The sequence below is a fragment of the Strigops habroptila genome, chromosome 9 (assembly GCF_004027225.2).
Source record: "Strigops habroptila isolate Jane chromosome 9, bStrHab1.2.pri, whole genome shotgun sequence".
Classification (NCBI taxonomy): domain Eukaryota; kingdom Metazoa; phylum Chordata; class Aves; order Psittaciformes; family Psittacidae; genus Strigops; species Strigops habroptila.
In genome coordinates, this window is record NC_044285.2 from 15,068,141 (window position 1) to 15,089,901 (window position 21,761).

At 38.6% G+C, this 21,761-nt stretch overlaps 1 protein-coding gene across 1 annotated transcript in view; it reads left to right on the forward strand.

Moving 5' to 3' along the window:
* LIPC (lipase C, hepatic type) overlaps nucleotides 1-21,761 on the forward strand; it is a 59,531-nt gene that overhangs the window by 28,827 nt on the left and 8,943 nt on the right. The window contains exons 2-5 of the mRNA XM_030498292.1: nucleotides 13,080-13,267; nucleotides 15,069-15,248; nucleotides 18,816-18,933; nucleotides 20,512-20,745. Of these exons, the coding sequence (XP_030354152.1) occupies nucleotides 13,080-13,267; nucleotides 15,069-15,248; nucleotides 18,816-18,933; nucleotides 20,512-20,745 (720 nt within the window). The remainder of the gene's footprint in view (nucleotides 1-13,079; nucleotides 13,268-15,068; nucleotides 15,249-18,815; nucleotides 18,934-20,511; nucleotides 20,746-21,761) is intronic.

The following is a 21,761-nucleotide window of genomic DNA, read 5'->3' on the forward strand; positions in this document are numbered from 1 at the left end:
TACACATATGTGCAGTTCACACTCACTTCCTGGGCACGAAAGAAACTAGGAAATCTAAAATCCAACAGTATAGTGGTCAGCAAGCAAAGCTGTTAAGTGGACTAATGTTTCCAGTGCACTAAGCTCTACTAGAGCAGAAAAAAAATCTTGAGATAAAAGTCCACAAACTGGTCAGGACCCATCAAGGGTACTAAGTACTTCCAGCTCCCACTGATTTCAAAAGTAAGCCTGCAGGCCCTTTGTTACCCTTGCTATTGCATAATCAGCTCTGAACAACTTCCTTTTCACTATCTGGCAACTGGTCTTTTCACACTTTTTTTGTGCTTTTCAGGCTGTCAGATTTAATATATCTCTTGTTTAATGATGTCATTTTTTAGGAAAGATTTCATACTTCCAATTTATAAACCCCATAAATTTATAGTAAAATTTAATATTGTCTGTGCTTGTTGAATTTTCTCCACTAAAGCAGATCCAGTTTGCTTTGCAAAGCAAACGTGGCTTCAGCACGCTTTCAGTGTTCTGCCCTGTTGGATTCTGTTGATCAGCTCCTGGTGACAGAACAAAAGGCTGTTTGATCAACCATCCACCAGCAAATCTAACAACATGTGAAGAATTTCAACAACTCATTTATAGTTCAGTTAATTTATGATCACTTTCTCCCCAACAAGGTATCACAAGGATAGATCAAAGAAACTCCACGGAATGGTATCTGTTCTCATATTCATACATTTGTGAAGCTGGAAGGAGTCTAGGGAGAATGAGCAAGAGCAGCTGATGAATTAAGACAGTTTGCACTTCCAAAATTGATTCATTTTCCCAATTGTTTCATAACAGGTTTTAGCAATCTCTAAGACATATTAACTGAAAAAACTGTGTGCACTTTCAGGTGTCCTTATAAACAAATCCATAACGATTGTACTATAATTCACTTTGGAACATAGTGATTTTTTTCATCAGTTTCTATGTATTCAAAATACGGAAAGTAACTTCATTCTTCAGAGTCTGGCTCATGTCATTCTGCAACTGATAAAACAACAAACACGCAAACAAAAAATGATCCAACTGAAACTGAATGTTAAAATTTCCTTCAATTTGACATACTGTTGTCAAAGCCCAGAGACATGGGACTTCAGGAACAGACTTAACAGATCAAACCAGAGACACTAAAAATCTGGTCAAAGAGAAATCAATACTGAATAATCCAGAAGGAGAAAAAAAAAAATCAAAATTTATCCAGGAAATTAGTGGTTGACTTATGCCTTCAAGTTTTATCAAGATTATCTGAACTACTGCAGCTGTTCTCTTAGCATGTCCTTCACCTGCATTAAGAACCATGCTCTGGGCCTGTATAGAGTGTTCAGTGATGCATGGATGCACAGGGAGTACCTAGAAACATTCACAGACATTTTATATATATGGTTTCTGAATATCAAACACTTGAACCTTCTCATACAAATGCCCTAAGGAATATTTCATTCATATTAAATGCTGTAATAATGAGGGGAATATCATATACTTTATCAAGTACATATAAGCATTGTAGTATTTATACATAGCATTTAACAATTGTGTATAGATTTTTATGAATATATATATGTATGTTTCTGTATGTGTATGCACTTTACACAACACAAGGTAGTTATACAAATTACATAGCTATAATGGATAATTATTAACTAAATTATACTCTAACATATCATTAGATACTACTTTACTGCCCTCTAATACATATTTACTGCTACTTTCGACTTAAAGATCTTTCGACTCAAAACAGCTCCAAAACCTATCGATCGTTTTTAAGCCATCAGGAAACAAAACAAGTATTTTTTTCTCTCCTCATCCCAAATTTAGAATTTTATACCCAAAATTCAAATACTGCCAGAGGCCCAGACACAGAATTGTCACTGTCACTGTAGTAGCAGGTTAAAATTCCAGCACTGTGTGCCCTTGCAGTGTTCCCGAGAGGCAGCTTTATCTCACGTGAAATTGAGATTTAAGGCTTTGAATGGGCAGAGATCAGCTGCCCAGCCATCGAACTTACTGGACCTTAGCCTCATGACTTTTAAAATACATTTTTGATCATTTTATACATCTTGTCTCCATGACTGGAATCACAGTGTGCAAAGGTGTCTGGCCTTACGGGTTAAAGGGATAAAACTCCTAATAAAAGTTTTATATGCTGTTAATCTTTTTAACAACTTTTCACATTATAGAATGCATACAGTATTAAAGATTCCACAAAATAATACCTTGAATAATAGTTTTCAAAGGTCTCCTGGAAAGGCCTGCAGAGCTCAGCAACACCTTTGCCAATTTTGATAATGGCTCACCCCAAACTTAAGCTAAGAAATCTTTGTCCCACATTGTGCGACCACTCTTACTAAGAGACAGTTGTACTAGAGGTACTAGACAAAAGTACTTGAAAAATTTCTGTGAACTATGGCTCAAGCAACAGCAATTATAATCTAGATTCGGGCCACCTATACAAGGAAAACCATAACAAAAATTGTATGACAGCAATAATAAAAATGGGTTGAGTATGCAGAATTTTCTTTAAAATATCTCCACAGTAAATTTCCCTTCCTCTTAAAGAGCCTAATTAAAAAAATTCAGTATTTGGTAAGAAGTCTCATTTCTAGACATAATTGCATGGAGATAACTTCTGTAAACAGTGTGCACTGCAGAGCTTTTAGAAGGAATACCTCCAGACATCCACTGTAAAAAATGAGTTTGGAGAAATTCAGGATACACTTAAAATGATCAAAGCCTTTTGATACCATATCAGTGAAAACCATCAAACTCTAGCTTAGACGAACACACCTAGCGATTGTCAAAGCAAACAGTCCCTATGTGCTGCAAACCCAGGATTTCCCCTCAGCTAATCTGCCTTAACTAAGGCTTGCAGACAAAACCAGAGAAAATAAAACAACTCTTAAAAAACCCAAACAACTCCACACACACACAAAAAAAACCCCCAACCAAACAAAACCAAAAAAACCCAAACCAAAACCAAAGGACATAATGGAAAAAACCAGGACCATATCTGAGACGCAGGAGAAACAGACACAAGAAGGAAGGGAGGAGAGGGTAATTTCAGCAAAATAAAGCTCCCAAGAACATATTCCTAGAAATTTTTGCAGTACCTCCTCTAAAACACAGATTTCTTGGAAATATGAAAACTTGAAGGGATCAGATGCCAAATCACCACTCTTAGACTGAGACCTTTGGAAGCTTAGTTCTATTCCTTGAATTGAACAAAGGCCACTTTGGTAGACTGGGATTTAATTACACCTAAGCTAGGCAGATTCCCCCACTTAATGAATGGGCTGCCTGGTACTGGAGAGCTGTGTTATCTCTTTGTATTTGTTACTACAGTTCTAAGGCTGAAACTCATCGAAATTCCCCCGCCCCTCCTTTTCTTTTTTTTAACTGCTTTCCACTGCAACAATCATCTTTCGTGCAGCATTGACCTCTTCATTTCCCACAGCCTTTCTGCAAACTCTGAGACAGGCATTTATCTTTTTCTGAGTATCAAAATGGTGCCAAGCATGAATATTCACAAAGGGAGTTTGTGAGAATAGCTAGTACCAAAAATTTGTAAGCAAATCTACAACACACTTATTTCCCTGTGCTGACAAGGCTGGTTGTGCCTATGAATACCGTGTCTGCACCTACAGACACCACCCATCAGCTCAGCTCTGCCTTCTAGGGAATATAGCTACTGTGCAGCAGTCTGGCCTGGAGGGCTGTGCCATGGCCCAGCGAGTGAGTTTCACTCAGTAATGCCTTCCTGTGCTAACATTCTGAAGACTCTAATGCTTCTATTTTCTCATTCTTTTAAATTCCCCATTATTTTTTTTTCCTGAGCTTCAAATACATGTTCTTGCTGTATATATTTCATTTGTCCTCACCCTATGGAATGCTGAGATCCAGAAGTTATGTTGAATTTCTGACATAGCAAGTTGGCACCAGGAATGTGATTTCACTGCAGGATCACACAGCAGAAAAAGAAAGGCCACAGGAAGAAAATGAACTCCCACTTCCAGCACAGCTATCCTAAAACACAACCCCAAAAATGTCTTCTTTTTTGCAAGACCGACTTTTTTAAATCAAAATTTACACCTGTCATGATAGTGTCAGTGTATGTGGAACAGTTCCAAGGGATATGCACATAAGTAATAGAAGCTTCCTCCTGGTCTCTTAGAAATAAAACTGAATAAAACAGTGCTCCGAATCACAGTCTTGTAAGCAAGTACATGCACAGTTTTGAATCCTTTGATCTGTATTTCCTGTTTAGGTCTAGTTCACCTCTTCCAGGGTAAGAACTGACTTGAATTTTCTAAGCTGAACAGGAAAATATTTTCATACCCCAACGACATTTTCTAGCTCAAACTAGATAAAAAGCCAAAACTTCAACAGCATCAAAACTGCAAATCAAAGGTCCAAACATTTCAACATAAATGAGCCTAAATATGTTGTTGATCAATTCCGATTTCAACATTATTTTTTTAAAAGTAATGCCAGGTATCTCTACATCAAACAGAAGCATGGCTGCAGTGAATGAAACCCAAACTCCATCTAGTTCTGAGTAGTGGCCAAAAGCAGATGCGTATTCAGCAGAGGACATTTACGCATAGCACTTCCCCCATGTACTCTCCCAGCCATCAATCATTTTCAGTTCATGGATCTCCTGAGTAAGTGGTGGTGTCTATGTGTATAGTAATCCCCACTGGATTTCTCTTACACAGATACTTCCAATTTCCAACTAACCTCATACAAATGCTTAATACTGAGATCACACCCAGCAAGGAATTCCACAGATTAACTACACGTCTTGAGGAGAACCCTTTCATTTTGCTGTCAAAATATTTTATCAAAATAATCCTTACATTTTGTACTGGGAAAGACATACAAGTGATCCCCCTCCATTTTCTCCATGATATTCATGATTTGATAGACCTCTGTACCATGTCCCTCTTAGTCGCCTCCTGGCTAAAGAGTCCTAACCTACTTAGCTTCACATTTGTCATTATTCATTTGCTCCTTCCTCTGTCTGATAACATCCCACAAACAAATACATTTTGCACAGGCAGTTTGTGACTATTTCTTCTTTTTGCTTTTAATATCAAGAGAAAAGAAATTTAAGCTCCAAATGAGGCATCTGAATACCTCGGCAGAAACCCTGGCCAAAAAAATTTAGTTATGCATATATTTGAAAGGAAGCATTTTCATGAAGGGCAAAAGTATCTTTCCCAACATATACCTGCTTTTAACTTACTTGGAACTATGAAAGTTTGGGTTAGGTAACAGATAGGAGATGATTACTTGTAACACTAATTTATAGTAACAGTTTGAGATCTAGATTATGTGCTAGTCCAAAGCATTCCAGGAATGCCATACTGTAATGATTTTCCAGTAATTTTTTTCATGAAATTCAGATTGGACTGGTGTACTAATTTCAATTTAGCAATTATGCATTGCACAAGTAGCACTTAAATGTTCATATTTAGAAGTATTTTACTTTACATGAGAAAACGAGGAGGACAGCATATTGGTCACCCTGTAAATAATGCAAGCTGTCCAATAGCTCTGTGGTTGGTGCCTCCTTCTGCATCCTTTAAGAGAGAGATCTGGATGTTTTGTTCTGCACAGGGCATCAGCCCAGAACCCAGCAGCTGAGCTCTAAACAAAGAGGCACTGCTGGTTTCTTTGTGCACTGGTTGCCCTGTTCTTTTGCAACAGTCTCATGAGCTTGTCGACTATTGCACTTGAACTCACATAATTAATGGAGAACTAATACTTTTAAATTATGTCACAATGAAGGACAGAGAAGAGGAAAGGTTTGTTTACCTAACTTCATCAGACAAGAAAAGAGATATCAAGCTTTTGAGATCAGCATTCCTTCATGAAGTTTTCATCTGATATATACAGACAAAAGGAACAGTTAACAGTTTGGAGGGTGGGTGTTATTGCTTTGCCTTCTGTTCTAACCATCACTTCAACACTTGATTCTAAATAAAGGACATGTGAAAAATAAGTTTTGTAGTTTCACATAGTAAAGAAGGATTTTACAGGGAAGAGAAGATTAAAAGAGTAAGGCACAGGAATAAAAAAAAAAGGCAATTCTTTGGAGAATTTTGAGGCAACCAGTATTCAGAACCTATGACAAACACTAATTTAGTTAGAGGAGGAATAAAAATACATTCTCTACAAGTGAGTAATACATGTAAATAATAAACAGATAATTTAGAGGAACTCATAAGTGACTTAAGAGCTATATCTCTGAATAATTGAGAGACGTGACAGCAAGCAGAAACCAAAACATAATATTTAATCCCTTTCATCATCTGTTCCAAGTTTTCTTAGCAAGACTTCTGTTTTGATATTCTAGTTTTATTCTCCAGACACACAAATACTGCTAGTTAAGGCTCTGCAAGGAACTGAAACTGTCTGAACCTGTGTCTACCACGTGCCCTAAGAGGCAATTTTAAATAATTCATAGAATAAGTTCAAGATTCATAAGTAGAGAATTTAAAAATCAACTGAGGGTATTTTATCAATGATTTTTATATAAGCAGCTTCCGAGAGTAGGTTGCACTCCTTTATGTCTTAGACCACCAAGCAAAGAAATTATACTACACAGTGATTTGTACTGAATACTCTCAGTAGATTTTACAGTTGTTATATATGTCATGAATTCAATGCTGGGTATTTTTTGAAATTACTTTTCCTTTGGAAAGCATTCGAATTTTAAAAAGTAGAGGGAGAAATATCATCTAGGTCTAAACTCCTTATTAACATGTTACTAATTTCTTAAAAATCATGGTTCTGCTTTACTGAACAAGACATTACATTCTCTGCTTTCTCCAATTGCCTGCACCCAGAAATTAATTCTGAATAGAACTAACCAGAAAATGATAGGGATATGGATCTCTGCTGACAGTTCATAGAATGGTTTGGGTTGGCAAGGACCTGAAAGATCACCCTAACATGGCAGGGACACCTTTCGCTAGACCAGAGTGCTCGAAGCCCCATCCAACCTGGCCTTGAACACTGCCAGGGATGGGGCAGCCACAGCTTCTCTGGGCACCCTGTGCCAGCGCCTCAGCACCCTCACAGGGAAGAACTTCCTAATATTAGATAACTTAGATAAATATTTTGATAAATCCACCCTCTTTCAGTTTGCTCTTGTCAAAAGTCCATCTTCAGATTTCTTGTAAGCAGTCTTTAGGTATTGGAAAGCTGCTCTAAGGTCTCCCATGAGCCTTCTCTAGGCTGAACAAGCCCAGCTCTCTCAGCCCGTCTCCAGAGCAGAGGTGCTCCAGTCCTCAGAGCATCTTCGTGGCCTCTTCTGGACATGCTCAAGCACGTCCATGTCCCTCTTGTGTTGGGCGCCCCAGAGCTAACGCAGTACTGCAGGTGGAGTCTCATGAGGGCAGAGGAGAGGGGGAGAATCACCTCCCTTGACCTGCTGGCCACACTGATGCAGCCCAGCATGCGGTTCTAACATTATGTCTTCAACTGACATAAACAATAAAAATCAGCTTATATGTTAGCTAACATCGTAATTGCTAATCACATCTTCAAAGAAACTCACAGGTTCCTCTCCCCTTCCACAACACTAAATAAAGAACACAGACCTGGAAAGTCCAGGGAGAGCACAGCAGAACAACCTTCTCTTTGTTAAACTGTGGGATGAGGTTTTATTTTTAAGCATTATCTCAGACAACTGTGTGTTCCACAGTGATTCAAAGCATGATAGCAGTGGCTGATAATGAGAACAGGGTATCACCTCCAATGAATTCTTCTGTTAGCCTCTTTCTAAATACATCTTTCTTCCAGTTCCACAACTCACTAATGCCACCCACTAATAGCATTATCTGGATGATTTGAAAGCCATTAAACACACAGGGAAGACAGTATAAATGGCATGGTTTTAAGAGCGCTCCTCTTCACGGATTTTTCAACAAAGGGTTTTAAAGTATGTTAACAAAGGGTTAACAACAGTTAGTTAACAGCCTCTCCTCAAGGGAGAGGACCTTCCTAAGTCAACAGACCTTAGTTTTGACTGCCTTATCTTGCCTGGGATTCTGAAGCAATCAAAGACCTAGAATTCCCCCTCCCTAAAACGCACTGGTTTAGAGTACTCACTTAGCAACTACATGAGATGAAACTTTCAACTGTCAGTCAATGGCATACAAAAGCCTTCAACTGACATAAACAATAAAAATCAGCTTATGTGTAAGTACCTTAAATACGAATCTCAACAAAATAGAGAATGGACCACACCCTGCTTCAAGGTAGTGCTGTAAATCAGTAACATAAAAGCAAACAAATGCCAGCCTAATGTTTCCAATCCATTCCCATCACCCTTTTTATTGGATACATTTTTAAATAGCAGAATTCTGGTCCTAATTTTGTCTCCGCTATTGTACAAAAATTATTGCCCACAGCTTATAAAATGTTTAGGTAAACATCAAGCAACTGAAACATACAATTTATCTATATTTTACACACTAGTGCTTAAATTTTGTAGGATTTTTAGATTTAGGAGTCCATTACAATGTATATGCTTATAGTCTACTGTTTCTTTGTGTCATTTTGTGTCACTTGCAGCAAACGGCTTTCCCTAGTAAGAACACCGTCTGGAGGTTATGGCAGGCAGTGTTAAACAAAGTAAAAGGGGTTACTGAAGAGGATTTTCCATATCCAAATGTGAACACCAACAACTATGCTTCAAGCAAGAATAGCTCTAAGGGAAGCATTTGTCAAATTGAGAGACCGGAACACTCCCATGTCATTTGCTTTTTTTTTAAGTGATAAAACCCCTCTAGCTATGGAAATGAAGGGATCTGTGATGTACTTCATTTTCCATGGCCCAAACAAAAACCACTAACGTGTCACATTAACATTCACAACAGAATTCTCTAATTCTGGAGACCACAAAAGTTGTCGTTTCTTCCTTCAATGTTTTGGATACTGGTCATGTTAAAATAACATCACAATATATAAGCATTCTTCTGAAAACATTTAGATGAATGAAAGGCAATAAAAGCCATCCAGAAGATACAGGAGATTTATCAGAGCTCAGACAAATCCACTCATGACATGAATGGGTGCTGCAGTAAGAGTGAAAAGGCAATCAATCAGAATAAATGCGCTGTGCGCAGGTAGAGGGGTGTGTATGCAGAACAACCCGTGCTCACGTGCACGGGTTTTTAAGTAACCTTAACATACCAGCAACCCAAAGGTCAGCTTCCATTCAGGTTTACTTATGTAATTTTTCAATTGCCTGTGGATTAGGTGAGTGTCATTGAAACCTCCTCTTTCACCCTCTTCAGTGAGACCTTATTGAGAAACTCTTCCTGTAGAGTTCTATGACAGGAAGAAGGATGCTGAACATTAGTTTTCTTCGCCAGAAAAGCTACTTTCCTTAACTGGGAATGTCAATTTTAATCAAAGTTTTTATGCTTTACCATAAGATTAATTTAAAATGTATGACTTCACAATATTAAAATTTTGCCCTTACCATTATATAGTTCTACCATACTTTGTCCTCATTCCTGACATCTTTAGGAAAATTTTGTGGTGTGAAGCAGATATTTTGTAATTGTATTTTTATGTCCAGACATGCTATCGAAAGAAATACATTTAGATTCTGGATCTCTCCCCTCTCCCCCACATTATGGTATTTCATGGTTTCAAACCCTGGCCAGTGTCCTGGTCCTGACTACACCACACAGCTTGGTGCCATCAGCAAGCTTGCTGAAGATGCACTCAATCCCACCATCCATGTCACTGACAAAGATGTTGAATAGCGCTGGTCTCAACACCGACCCCTGAGGAACACCACTTAGCACTGGTCTGCACTTGGACATCGATCCATTGACCACAACTCTGAGGGTGACCATCCAGCCAAGTGGTCCATCCATCAAATCCATGCCTCTCCAGTTTAGAGACCAGGATCTCGTGCAGGACAGTGTCAAACACTTTGCGCAAGCTCAGGTCACTCTTCCCTTAACCAAATTAAGTCAGGTAAGGGCTAATTTTGCAAAGAGAAACTTTCTGAGTTTCAGGAAGATCCTGGCCCTCTTAGCTACTTAGCACAGGAAAATTTTTAGCAGTTCTATGTTGTTGTTTTTACTAACTGACCTATGAAACTCTGCAGTTCCCTTCAATCATGTCACTGAGTCACTGGTATGGCATTTTTAGCAAAAGTCTGTTGTAGAAGCCAAACTCTTCAGACTATTTTCTTCTCCAAGTCATCACATGGATTAACAGATTGAAGCAGTTTTGTCTAGTAACACAACAGATTCTGTTGGAACTTTAAATTTTTGACAGCCAAGAAGAAGCTCAAACTGTATTTTTAATCTCAGACTTACTAGCAAGCCAAAAGCTCACCCATTAAAGCACCACAGCACTTTCACAGTCAATGTATAAAGAAAACAGCTATTTATTAGGCTTGTTTTCTGTAGTATGTACAAACAGTACGGAAAGTGACAAAGCGCCTTTGCATTGCAGAAACAGAGTGAAAGGAAAATTAAAACAAGGCATAAAACAAAGAAAGGATGTGCACAATGTAACAGGCGCAAGTTACTTTTTTTTTTGTTTGTTTTTCTTTGTGCTAAAAATAGAGCAGAATTCTTATCTTTGTGTAAGGAGTTCTCCCCTGAAAAAAGCCTGCAAATAACAGAGGTAGAGAATACCACCATAATTAGAACTCTTTCTAGTTTTCAGTTCTTTATCTAGATTCATTTTCTCCTAATATTACCTTCTTCAGAAACTGAGTCCACTCCCGGCACAAAAAACCTAACAGAAATGCTGTTAAGCAGACATTGTAACAGAGAAATGATCAGACTTAGTCCTAGCCAGTTATCACAGTTAAAAGTGCCATTAAGAAATATGTGAGATGTCAAAGCTAAGAATTCTGACAACCAAACCTTCACTATCTATCTTTGAAGCTTTTTAAATTCCAGCTCTCATAAAAGGCTGAACAACTTTATACAATGCTGTTTCCTAGCTAGGAAACATAACATTGCCTGCAGTTACTTGGAATGTACAATAATTAGGGACAAAGGGAAAACAGTGCACATCCAGTGCAGTTCAGCTTGGGAGTTTTCTTGCCAGAATTACCATTCACATAACCAAATTAAATGTGCTGTTTGTATCATGTCATATCATTACACTAAAATAAAACCTTGAGTAAAATTTCTAACAAGACTGACATGTGGCAAAAATAGTTTGATCTAAATCCAGCATGCTTTCACATTAGGATTCCTTTTACTGTGCATTATAGCATGGTACTACTGCGAATATATGAGTATGGGAGTTTCCCATCAGCAAAATTGCTTGCAGGATAAAGACTCATCTATAAATGCATCAGAAGTTCTTTGTAAATTATCAAAATCCTATCAAGCGACGTCTGAGAACCTCAGTACATTTGCAGATAGAATATAGAAATGAATATACTATGATTTTAGATGTTTTCTGAAAGCATCTACAGACATAAGAGTTGTGATGTACAAAAGCAAGGTGCTGACTTAGAAGACAAAATATGGTATTTCTAATATTAATGTCGTATTAAGGTGCTTTTATGCAAGAAAAATACAAGAACTAAAATTTAGCTAACATGAGTTCTGTCCAACACAGATAATTTTAACTTCTTTCTCAGTGAATAAAATACTATGAACACTGCTCTCTATGTTGTTAATAATAACTTATTGGCACTAAACATTCTCTCTTCCTACCCACAACATTTTCCTTGGTGCATCTTGGAATTATGTTTTCCTTTCTCACAGCCAAATCACAGCAGTGACTCATAGTCATTTTTGTTATGGATTACTACAGTCAAGTGTTTTTCCCCTTATGTCACTTCCAATTTATAAGCTCCATTTTTAAAGAAATTCCTACCAACTGCATGACTTTGCACTTCATAGAACAAGATTTCTACCTGTTTCTTTTGTCATAGTTTCAAGGTGATCTAGCTCTTAGTGTTTAACATTTTGGTCTCCTCGGTATTAGCAAATGCCTCCCAAATTTTGTCAGTCTTGTACCTTTCCTGCTTCTTTAATGAAAACAGCAAAACAAGATTAGCCAAAAAACAGTCCCCAAGAAACTCTACTAGTAAACTCTCTCCACTCAAAGTTTCTTTTCCAACACAAAGAACTGTAAGCTCTCATTTGTCTAGTCCATTAAAACTTAACTTTTCTTCTAGTAATGTCCATTTTTTTCTAGTTTAGGAATAATTTATTATATATTTTCAGATAACTAAAAGAGTCTGAAGTCTTACTAGAATGGAACACCAGGCTTGCATGTCACAATGTGTTTCTGTAAGCTTCTGCTTTATTTTACTCCTTTTTCCAGCAATTTCTCTCTATTTTTGTTTTTCTTTCTAAGCTCATAATGTTGATAAGAACACAGTTCACTCTGCCCCCACTTTCTTAAACACAGATAGCAACCCAGGCAGCTAACAGACATTTCCAAAAATGCTATCCTATATGTACCAAGCTATTTCATCTAAAAACAAAACTACCAAAAATACTGCAACTGGAACAAGACCATTTCATCTTGCCTTTTTAGAGAAAAAGAATCATGTATTATGTGTTATGTCATTTTAAGCAGTAACCTAAGTTTCCAAGCAGAGTTATTAACCCTGAATAAAATGGTTATTTTAGTGTAATGAAGCTTGCTCAGCAATTACTAGCAAATGCACATTAGTATGATATGCCCTGCAGAGTTAATAGCCTATGAATGTGCTTGCCTGTGCAAGCACGAATATTGTAGAGTCACAACACCTGTGTTGGGTTCTTAAAATACTTCTGCATTCTATAAGGGCACATAGCAAGCAGATCAAGATTTCCTTTGTAATTGTTACTGTTCAAATAGATGGACTCGGAAGCACATTTAGATCATCTCAAATTTTGAAAGAAACCACTTTTTTGACCCAAAATGTACAGCTTAGGCCCACCTGGAGTAGGCAGCAATTATACAGAGCTAAAGTTTCAATCTTCCTAGTGTACTCTGTCTTATAAACTGTGTTTCACTAGTAATTTCTTCTATTCTTACCAATCTCATTTCAGAGGCACTGGAATCGCAGAGTCAGCACACCAGAACAAAGAAAGATCAGCAAAACTTTGCAACCAAATTTCGACTCTATACAGATGCAACTAAAGAAGACTGTCAGATTTTTTATAATCAGTTGGAGACTCTTGATAAATGCAGTTTCAATGCCTCTCTTCCTCTGGTTATAATAGTCCATGGCTGGTCGGTATGAACTCACATTTTATGTTTAATTCAAACTACATGTGATTTGATATACTTTTCTTCTCATTATGCTAGTGCCAAAGTAACTTCAGAAGAAAGGTTGTGATTAGAAAGATGGTGGATTCTCCTGGTAGCAAACATGGCTAGAAATAATACAAAGAGGATATTCCTCACCAGGATTCTGAAGGAAATCTACAGGCAATTCTTCATATGGGAGTCCCATGCCAAGAATTAGATTCAGCCCTTACTTAAAGCCAGCAGAGTTTGAACAAGTAGCTGAATTAATATACTATGCTTCTAGAGGACTAAATACCAGATTAATTTCTCTGATATGTTCACTGCCAGATATTTACAGACTTAGTGAAAAGTGCACACAATCTCCCCACATCTTTCTCACAGATACACCTTTAAAGAGAACCTCTCTCTAAGCCCCTTCAGCTGAAAATGAAGCCTTCATTGTCAATGAATTATCACTGAACTGCTGTCAGTTGAACTGTAAAAAACAAAAAAAATCCCTCTTGAAAATCTTTCTCAAAAGTGTAGCATCAGCAGTGCTGTACAAATGGGACCTTTGATCAGCTGCTTCTCAGCTGCTGAATCAAAAGGCAGGATAAGAAATAACGTCATTTAAACAGATCCTTGATTCTCATAGATCTCATGCCATCACCAAAAGGTGGCAAAATGGATCTTTCTTGCACATCTGCAAATACACAGAGAAACTTTGAAAAACACCCTTGATGCATACAACTTCCCTGACAAATAACAGCAGAGATGCCTTTAGATGAAATATTGCCCTAGATTACTTTAGCCAAGTCTCCCAAAACAGAATTTGTTCAAAATCTATACCCTCCTCAAAGACAAACCATGGACCTGACTGAAGCTGCTGCCATCCACATTAACTTAGTTTGCAGATGTGCCGGGCTCTTAGAGGAACATGTATGGAAACCCAGAAGTGAGACTCCCAAACTGTTAGAACACCAGAAGAGATAAGGATGTTCTATCAGTTGAGGAAATCGATGCAAGAGCAATCATCAGGGACTGTAGTGATAGGACAAGGGGAAATGGGTTTAAACTTAAACAGGGGAAGTTCAGGTTAGATATAAGGAAGAAGTTCTTCCCTGTGAGGGTGGTGAGGCACTGGAACAGGTTGTCAAAAGAAGTGGTAAATGCTCCATCCCTGGTAGTGTTCAAGGCCAGGCTGGACAGAGCACTGGGCAACATGGTCTAGTGTGAGTCATCCCTGCCCATGGCAGGGGATTGGAACTAGATGATCTTAAGGTCCTTTCCAAGCCTAATCATTCTATGATTCTATGAATTCTGAATAATTCTGGTCCACCAAATCTCAGAATGGAACAGCTGTAGAAGTAAATGCCTGCTGGTATGCAATCCTCCAGGTTCTCTCCCTCTCCCACCCTTTTAGCTTAAATACACAGGGGACAGCTGCTCCTGAATGAAATCAGAAATTTTCTCGGCATTTCTGCCTTTCTTTTTAATCAGTAAATCAGTAATACCAATGATCTCAGGATGAGTGTAACTATTTTGGGACATCATTTCACTGATAACAGTTCATATTACAAGACAAATTATTATGCAGTTGTATTAATATTTTTTTTTGTCCACCAAAATCCAAAGAGTCTCAGCACTGAAGCACGCTGTAGCCCCCAAAATCTAGTTACCAGCATTATACCCTCCTTCTTTACATTATGGTTTTTGTTTCCTTGAGCTTTTAACAAGAAATATTTGGCAGAGACTGCTTTACAGTAAGAATAGGTGCTTTTTGTTTGGTTCTTTTTCTAATAAAACAGGTGGATGGAATATTAGAAGGTTGGATTTGGAAAATGGCAGCAGCTCTGAAGTCTCAACGAAAACAGATTAATGTGATCGTTGCAGACTGGCTTGTATCTGCTCACCAGCACTACCCCATTGCTGTACAGAATACACGATACATAGGACAGGAGATAGCAGACTTCCTGGAATGGCTGGAGGTAAGAGCCGCTTGTGTTTCTCTGGAAAAGACCTATGTACCTGTTCTTATGCTTCTGCCACCTTTCTGAAACACAGCGCTGGTTAATGGTGTTCATTTCAATCCCTTATGCTTCTTTAATACACTGAAAATTTTTCTTCCATAAACTTTCATACAACATCATAAAACTTCCATCATGCAAGAGAAAAAAAACAAGTGGTCTTGTTGTTAACATATTTTTTATATATCTTTAGAGGTGAGACAACTTCATGTTATTTTAGCTTTTCAGTTAGCATGTGTCCAGACAGCTGAGAGTCCCACACTTGGAAAGCATACACACATAATAATTTGGAAGTGGTTAGTTCTGTAAAATGAGGTATGTTACCTGTGCTTTTATCTTCCTGCTTTTAATGCAGAATTGAAGAATGACATTGTGTCTGATTTTTGCCTCAGCTCCTCAAAGATTATTCTAAGATAATGGCTTAGAGATCCAGAATGTAAAGGGGGACCTTTCAAGAAGACAGACACACCACGCAAAGAAGATGACATGGAGGTAGCAGCGAGTACAGAGCCATGTCAACATAATGACTGCTTATCAAAACTACTACATAGGGAGCACTGGCCATGGCTAGATTGAAAAGATCTGCAAGGGATCACTGATCTCCAGCACTATTTAAGAAAATGCAGAAAGCAAACACTAGAATGAGAATCACTCATCCAAACCAAGCATACTAAGCAACTCTTATTTATCTCCAGTACTAATCTAAGTTACCTAATTTGAAATTAAATTATACTTCTGGACCTCACAATGATTTTCTTAATACATTAATTTGAACATGGTGAGACCTAAGGTGAAAGGGAAATACACTGCAAAGCTAAAAGATTTTTAGCAAATACTGTTGAATGGCTAAGCTGCTTTCAAAAGGAATGGCAGGGCTAGAAGAAGCTGTCAGGTACCATGCCCAGTTAGGGACAGCAGGCACAGAAGAGAAGGCAGAAGAGCCAGAGTCACTATTTTTCTGTTGTGACATTACAAGAAACCTTAGCTCTTGGTCAAATGTAGTTTAAGTTAAGCCCAAAGTCACATTTTGAAGCTGTTTAATTATTGAATGAATGAAATGGTGGACTTTGTTCAGTTCCCAGGAGGACACACCACGTTGTCAACAGTTAAGACAGTCTGTGATTTCTCCAGTGTCAGCAAACAAATCAAAGCTTGAATAAACAATTCCTTGCTCCAGCACTGTAGGTAGCTTCTCTTGTACCACAATTATGTTCTAGGATTTAAATATACCACAAATTTTCACAGCATTCAACTGAGTGTGTTCAAGCTGTACACCTTCCTTTTGTTGAGAAACACCCCTCCTGAGTTTAACAGTGAAAACCCCCTTCATTCCAACTGTCCTAACTAGAGAGTTATGCTTCTGTCTGCTTACAGGCAGGCAAGAATTTGGAATGTCCTCAGTGGTTGTAACAAAACCTGCAGTGCTGGGCAACATTTTAATAATAAAGAATAAAATTAAAGTAAATCTCGGCACTCTTTGTCCAAGAGTCAGTAGGGGATGATCAGTAACAACCTCAACAGCACCCATCTCAAAAACACCTGCCAAGAAAATTGGTCAGATCTTACGATTTCTAAGAGCTGCCTCTCTCAAAAGAAGGTTGTCAAGTTTTGGCTCATCTTCACAGGTATCAAGACTGTAAAGCCACTCCACTAGGACACGCAATATCCACAATGAAATTAAAACAGAGATTTGCCTTTCCAGCAAGAAGAAAATGCCACACTATTCTTTACAAGTCAGAAAATCTTTGAGCCTTGCAGCTCATGTGAAATGCTTAAGATCTACATAGTATTCTAGATAGTCTTCCTAGGTAGGAAGACAGGCCCGAGTCCAATTAGAATCATAGAATCATAGAATCATAGAATCGTAAGGGTTGGAAAGGACCTTAAGATCATCTAGTTCCAACCCCCCTGCCATGGGCAGGGACACCTTGCCCTAAACCATGTGGCTCAAGGCTCTGTCCAACCTGGCCTTGAACACCGCCAGGGATGGAGCATCCACAACCTCCCTGGGCAACCCATTCCAGTGCTTCACCACCCTCACTGTAAAGAACTTCTTCCTTATATCTAATCTAAACTTCCTCTGTTTAAGTTTGAACCCATTACCCCTTGTCCTACCACTACAGTCCCTAAGGAAGAGTCCCTCCCCAGCATCCTTGTAGACCCCCTTCAGATACTGGAAGGCTGCTATGAGGTCACCACGCAGCCTTCTCTTCTCCAGGCTGAACAGCCCCAACTTTCTCAGCCTGTCTTCATATGGGAGGTGCTCCAGCCCTCTTATCATCCTCGTGGCCCTCCTCTGGACTCGCTCCAACAGCTCCATGTCCTTTTTATGTTGAGGACACCAGAACTGTACGCAGTACTCCAAGTGGGGTCTCACAAGAGCAGAGTAGAGGGGCAGGATCACCTCCTTCGACCTGCTGGCCACGCTTCTTTTGATGCAGCCCAGGATACGGTTGGCTTTCTGGGCTGCAAGCGCACACTGCCGGCTCATGTTAAGCTTCTCGTCAACCAACACCCCCAAGTCCTTTTCTGCAGGGCTGCTCTGAATCTCTTCTCTGCCCAGCCTGTAGCAGTGCCTGGGGTTGCCCCGACCCAGATGTAGGACCTTGCACTTGCCTTGGTTAAACTTCATAAGGTTGGCATCGGCCCACCTCACAAGCGTGTCAAGGTCCCTCTGGATGGCATCCCTTCCCTCCAGCGTATCAACCGAACCACACAGCTTGGTGTCGTCGGCAAACTTGCTGAGGGCGCACTCAATCCCACTGTCCATGTCACCGACAAAGATGTTGAACAGGACCGGTCCCAACACCGATCCCTGAGGGACACCACTCGTTACAGGTTTCCAACTGGACATCGAGCCATTTACCACAACTCTTTGCGTGCGGCCATCGAGCCAGTTTTTTATCCACTGAGTGGTCCATCTATCAAATTGATGTCTCTCCAATTTAGAGACAAGGATGTCATGTGGGACAGTGTCGAAAATTCTGCTTCAGTAGGTTTGTTTTATATCCGATATCCAGTTTTGTACAAACCAACTCAAGAAATGCCACTGCTGTATCACTTAGCATGTCTGATCAATGTTTTGCTACTTTGGCTTGTGCTCGTATCTCAGGCAAAAAAAGCGAGGCACTTTCTATGAAGGATTGTTTTACACTGACGTTAAACGACAGATACCCATTTTACAGTCATAGGAAAGTCAAATGCTGCAGACAAAAGGGCATGCACATTTGCATCACTTGCAACAAACAGCATCAAAAATCCTGCTGTGTTGATGGTTTTCCAGAGCACGGCACATAAGTAGCAGTGCCCAAATGTGTGGCATTTTCCTGCTGCATGAAAAGGAGGCAAGGAATAACATTCAGACACTGAAAAGATTCAGTGCATGATCCACACACCTACATTTGACCTCCATCAGGAACATACGCATTTCTTGTTTTGTAATTCATGGCATTCCTAGCTTGTAGTAAGTATTTCACTGTTTACATTTCATATTTTCTGCATCAAAATCAAGCTGCCACTATCTTCCAGGAATCCATTCAATTTTCCAGAAGCAATGCTCATCTAATTGGGTACAGCCTAGGAGCTCACGTTTCAGGATTTGCTGGAAGTTTTATCAGTGGTACGAACAAGATTGGAAGAATTACAGGTAACAGACATATAATTTTTAGAAATGTAACAGTCAATGAATTTAAGTTACACAGATATTTGACATATCAATGTCATATCAATATTTAGCTGTTGAATAGCAGTATTTGCCACATTTAGAAGATTCATCCCATTGCTTTAGAAATTAAGATTTAGAAAATGTAATGAAATACTTTTCAAAATGAAGTATTACCATATTTTGTATCCCTAATAGATGCTTACATTAAACAAAGTTAGCACTTGATTGTTTCACTAGTGGTATTTTTCACCTTCTGTAATGTTTTATAACTGTAGTACTAAGTTTAATGGAAATACATTTATAAGGTTATTGATACACACCTAATGCAAGTGGCAGCTTAAACAAACAAAACCAAATCAGAAGTGCATTCTTCAGGAGGCTCACATCAGCTATGTTTAAGTTATCAGAGAAAGCATTTTACTTTGATTTGGGAGTGAGACAAATACACATGACTAGTTTGAAGTTCCAATTCTGATCTTGGATGCACTGCCACATTATCACAGTCCCTTATACAATCAGCTCTTGAGACAGTGCCTGCATACCAAGAAGCTGATTTTACGCTATGTGGCATATTACACCTGTGTGTACACTGAAGGACTTCAGTTCATCAGTGCTGCTTGTTTAAAGCATATTAGTACATCAAACCTCAATAATAAGTAGAAAATATTAAACCACATTAAAACACATTTTGTGTAACACCTCTATGCATTCTTCAGCACAAATTACTCAGACTTGTAACAATAAACTCAAAAATTTCATAGTGTAAAAGCTATTAAAAATAAAAGTAATTGCATGCCTTCGGGGTGACATACCTACTTGTAGCCTGTGTTATTAGTCTTGTCCAGTTACATCTATGCAACTATGTGAGTCCATAATACCAACAGAAGAATCTCAAATTTAGAAGCTTGTTCTCAAAACTGAAGTCAGCTTTAAACTACGCAGGCAGTCCTTCTCCATAAATCAATTCGCAAAGAAAAAGAGCACCATACAAAAATATCTTGCACAGTAAAAGTCAGCAAGACTCTCTAAGTGGTATATTATTTTTCTAAACACTGCAATAATTTGCCTTGAAGACTTTTAAGTTGAACGATCATTAGAAAAAACGTCTAGCAGATATATAGCCTCTCAAGCAGTAAGTGAAGCTTTATAAAGTTTCAGGTCCTAAATGTGGGCTAAAAGTCATCCTTCTTGTGGGACTGGTATCTTCAAAAGGGCCTCTGAAATATATGACCTCTAGAGCATGAAAACAAAATTAAGTAAACATCCCTCAGGTAACAAAGCAGGAGCAGCATGGTTTGTCGATAACAAACAAATCCATCTCTGGGCCTGTGTCCTTGTGCATGTAGCAGTTACTGTTTATTACAGTGCCTGTGTTTACCTTTTGGTGTAATCTCATACCCTCTGCAGGACAAGTGTTCCTGGCGCTGTTTCTATGCTAAAAGACCTTGTAAAGTACCAGTGCTGTCTGCTTTTAAATATTTATCACAGACTTTTCTCATAACAGTAAAAGAACAGTCTATCTGCACTACATTACAACTGGATTATTTGCATTTATTGCAGGCCTTGACGCTGCTGGCCCCTTGTTTGAAGGCATGTCACCAACAGACCGTTTATCTCCAGATGATGCAAACTTTGTAGACGCAATTCATACATTCACTAAACAGCACATGGGTCTCAGTGTTGGCATCAAGCAGCCTGTGGCTCATTTCGACTTTTACCCGAACGGAGGCACCTTTCAGCCTGGCTGTCACATCATGCATGTGTATAACCACATTGCAGAATACGGAATCACTGGTAAGAACCAACGGCACAAAACGGGAAGAAGCATTGCAGCTGCACTGACAGTATCTCTGCGAAACTTTTCAGATCTCTACGGTCTTAAACAGTATCTAATGGGAGTATTATCTCCCATTATATGCAAGCCATTTATTTTCTAGAAATCGGTTATCTGATTTTTACATGTATTGAGTTTAAACTGTTCTTACTGACTCCAGTAAGGAATTTGGCTGCCTAGCACTTCAGAAAATGAGGCCACAAGCATCCTGCTGTCAAGCACTTCTGAATAATTTCAAAGGTATTTGTTTTAGCAGTAGAGGAAATGAGAAAAATTATTCTAATTAAGCCAGATTAATCTAGTGTGCAATTAATTATTTCAAATCAAATAAAACACAGGGTTGTACTACTCACCTCCTTAGTTCACCTTTTCCCAACTCCATGTCCTTCAGCTGCACAGATGATGCTCTTCTCTAGGGCTTAACTGCTGGTGTTTGAGGCTGGGTTTTATATACTGAAGCTTATTTCCAATGTACCTAAACATAAACATATAGAGAAACTGATAAAACACACTGAAAAAGATAAGGTACTGATGCAACTATCAACACACTATGTAAAAGTAGACTTTACGTGATAGCACATAATTCATGACAAATGTGAAATGAAGCACCAGCTAGAAAGCTTATCAGTGAAGACATGTAAAAACAGTCCATCATGATATATCCAAGTTACACAGAAGGAAACTTTTGTAATTTGATAACACAGAAGAAAAAGTTACCTCTCGTAAAAGTAGATCTATGTATTTAATAATTTTTTAATGTTTTTAATACTTTTTTTTTTTTTTTGGCAATTTCCCCCCAGTAGTAGCTGAAAGCAAAATTCAATTCAACATTAGAGTCACTCTGATAGGGATAAAAGATGACATTAGTATGTAAGCATCCAACAGACAACACTGTTCAACCATTCAGAATGGGACTGCTGTCTCTAATGTGGCATGATCTGAAAGACTGCATATAGCCTTAAATTGTATTTCCTAT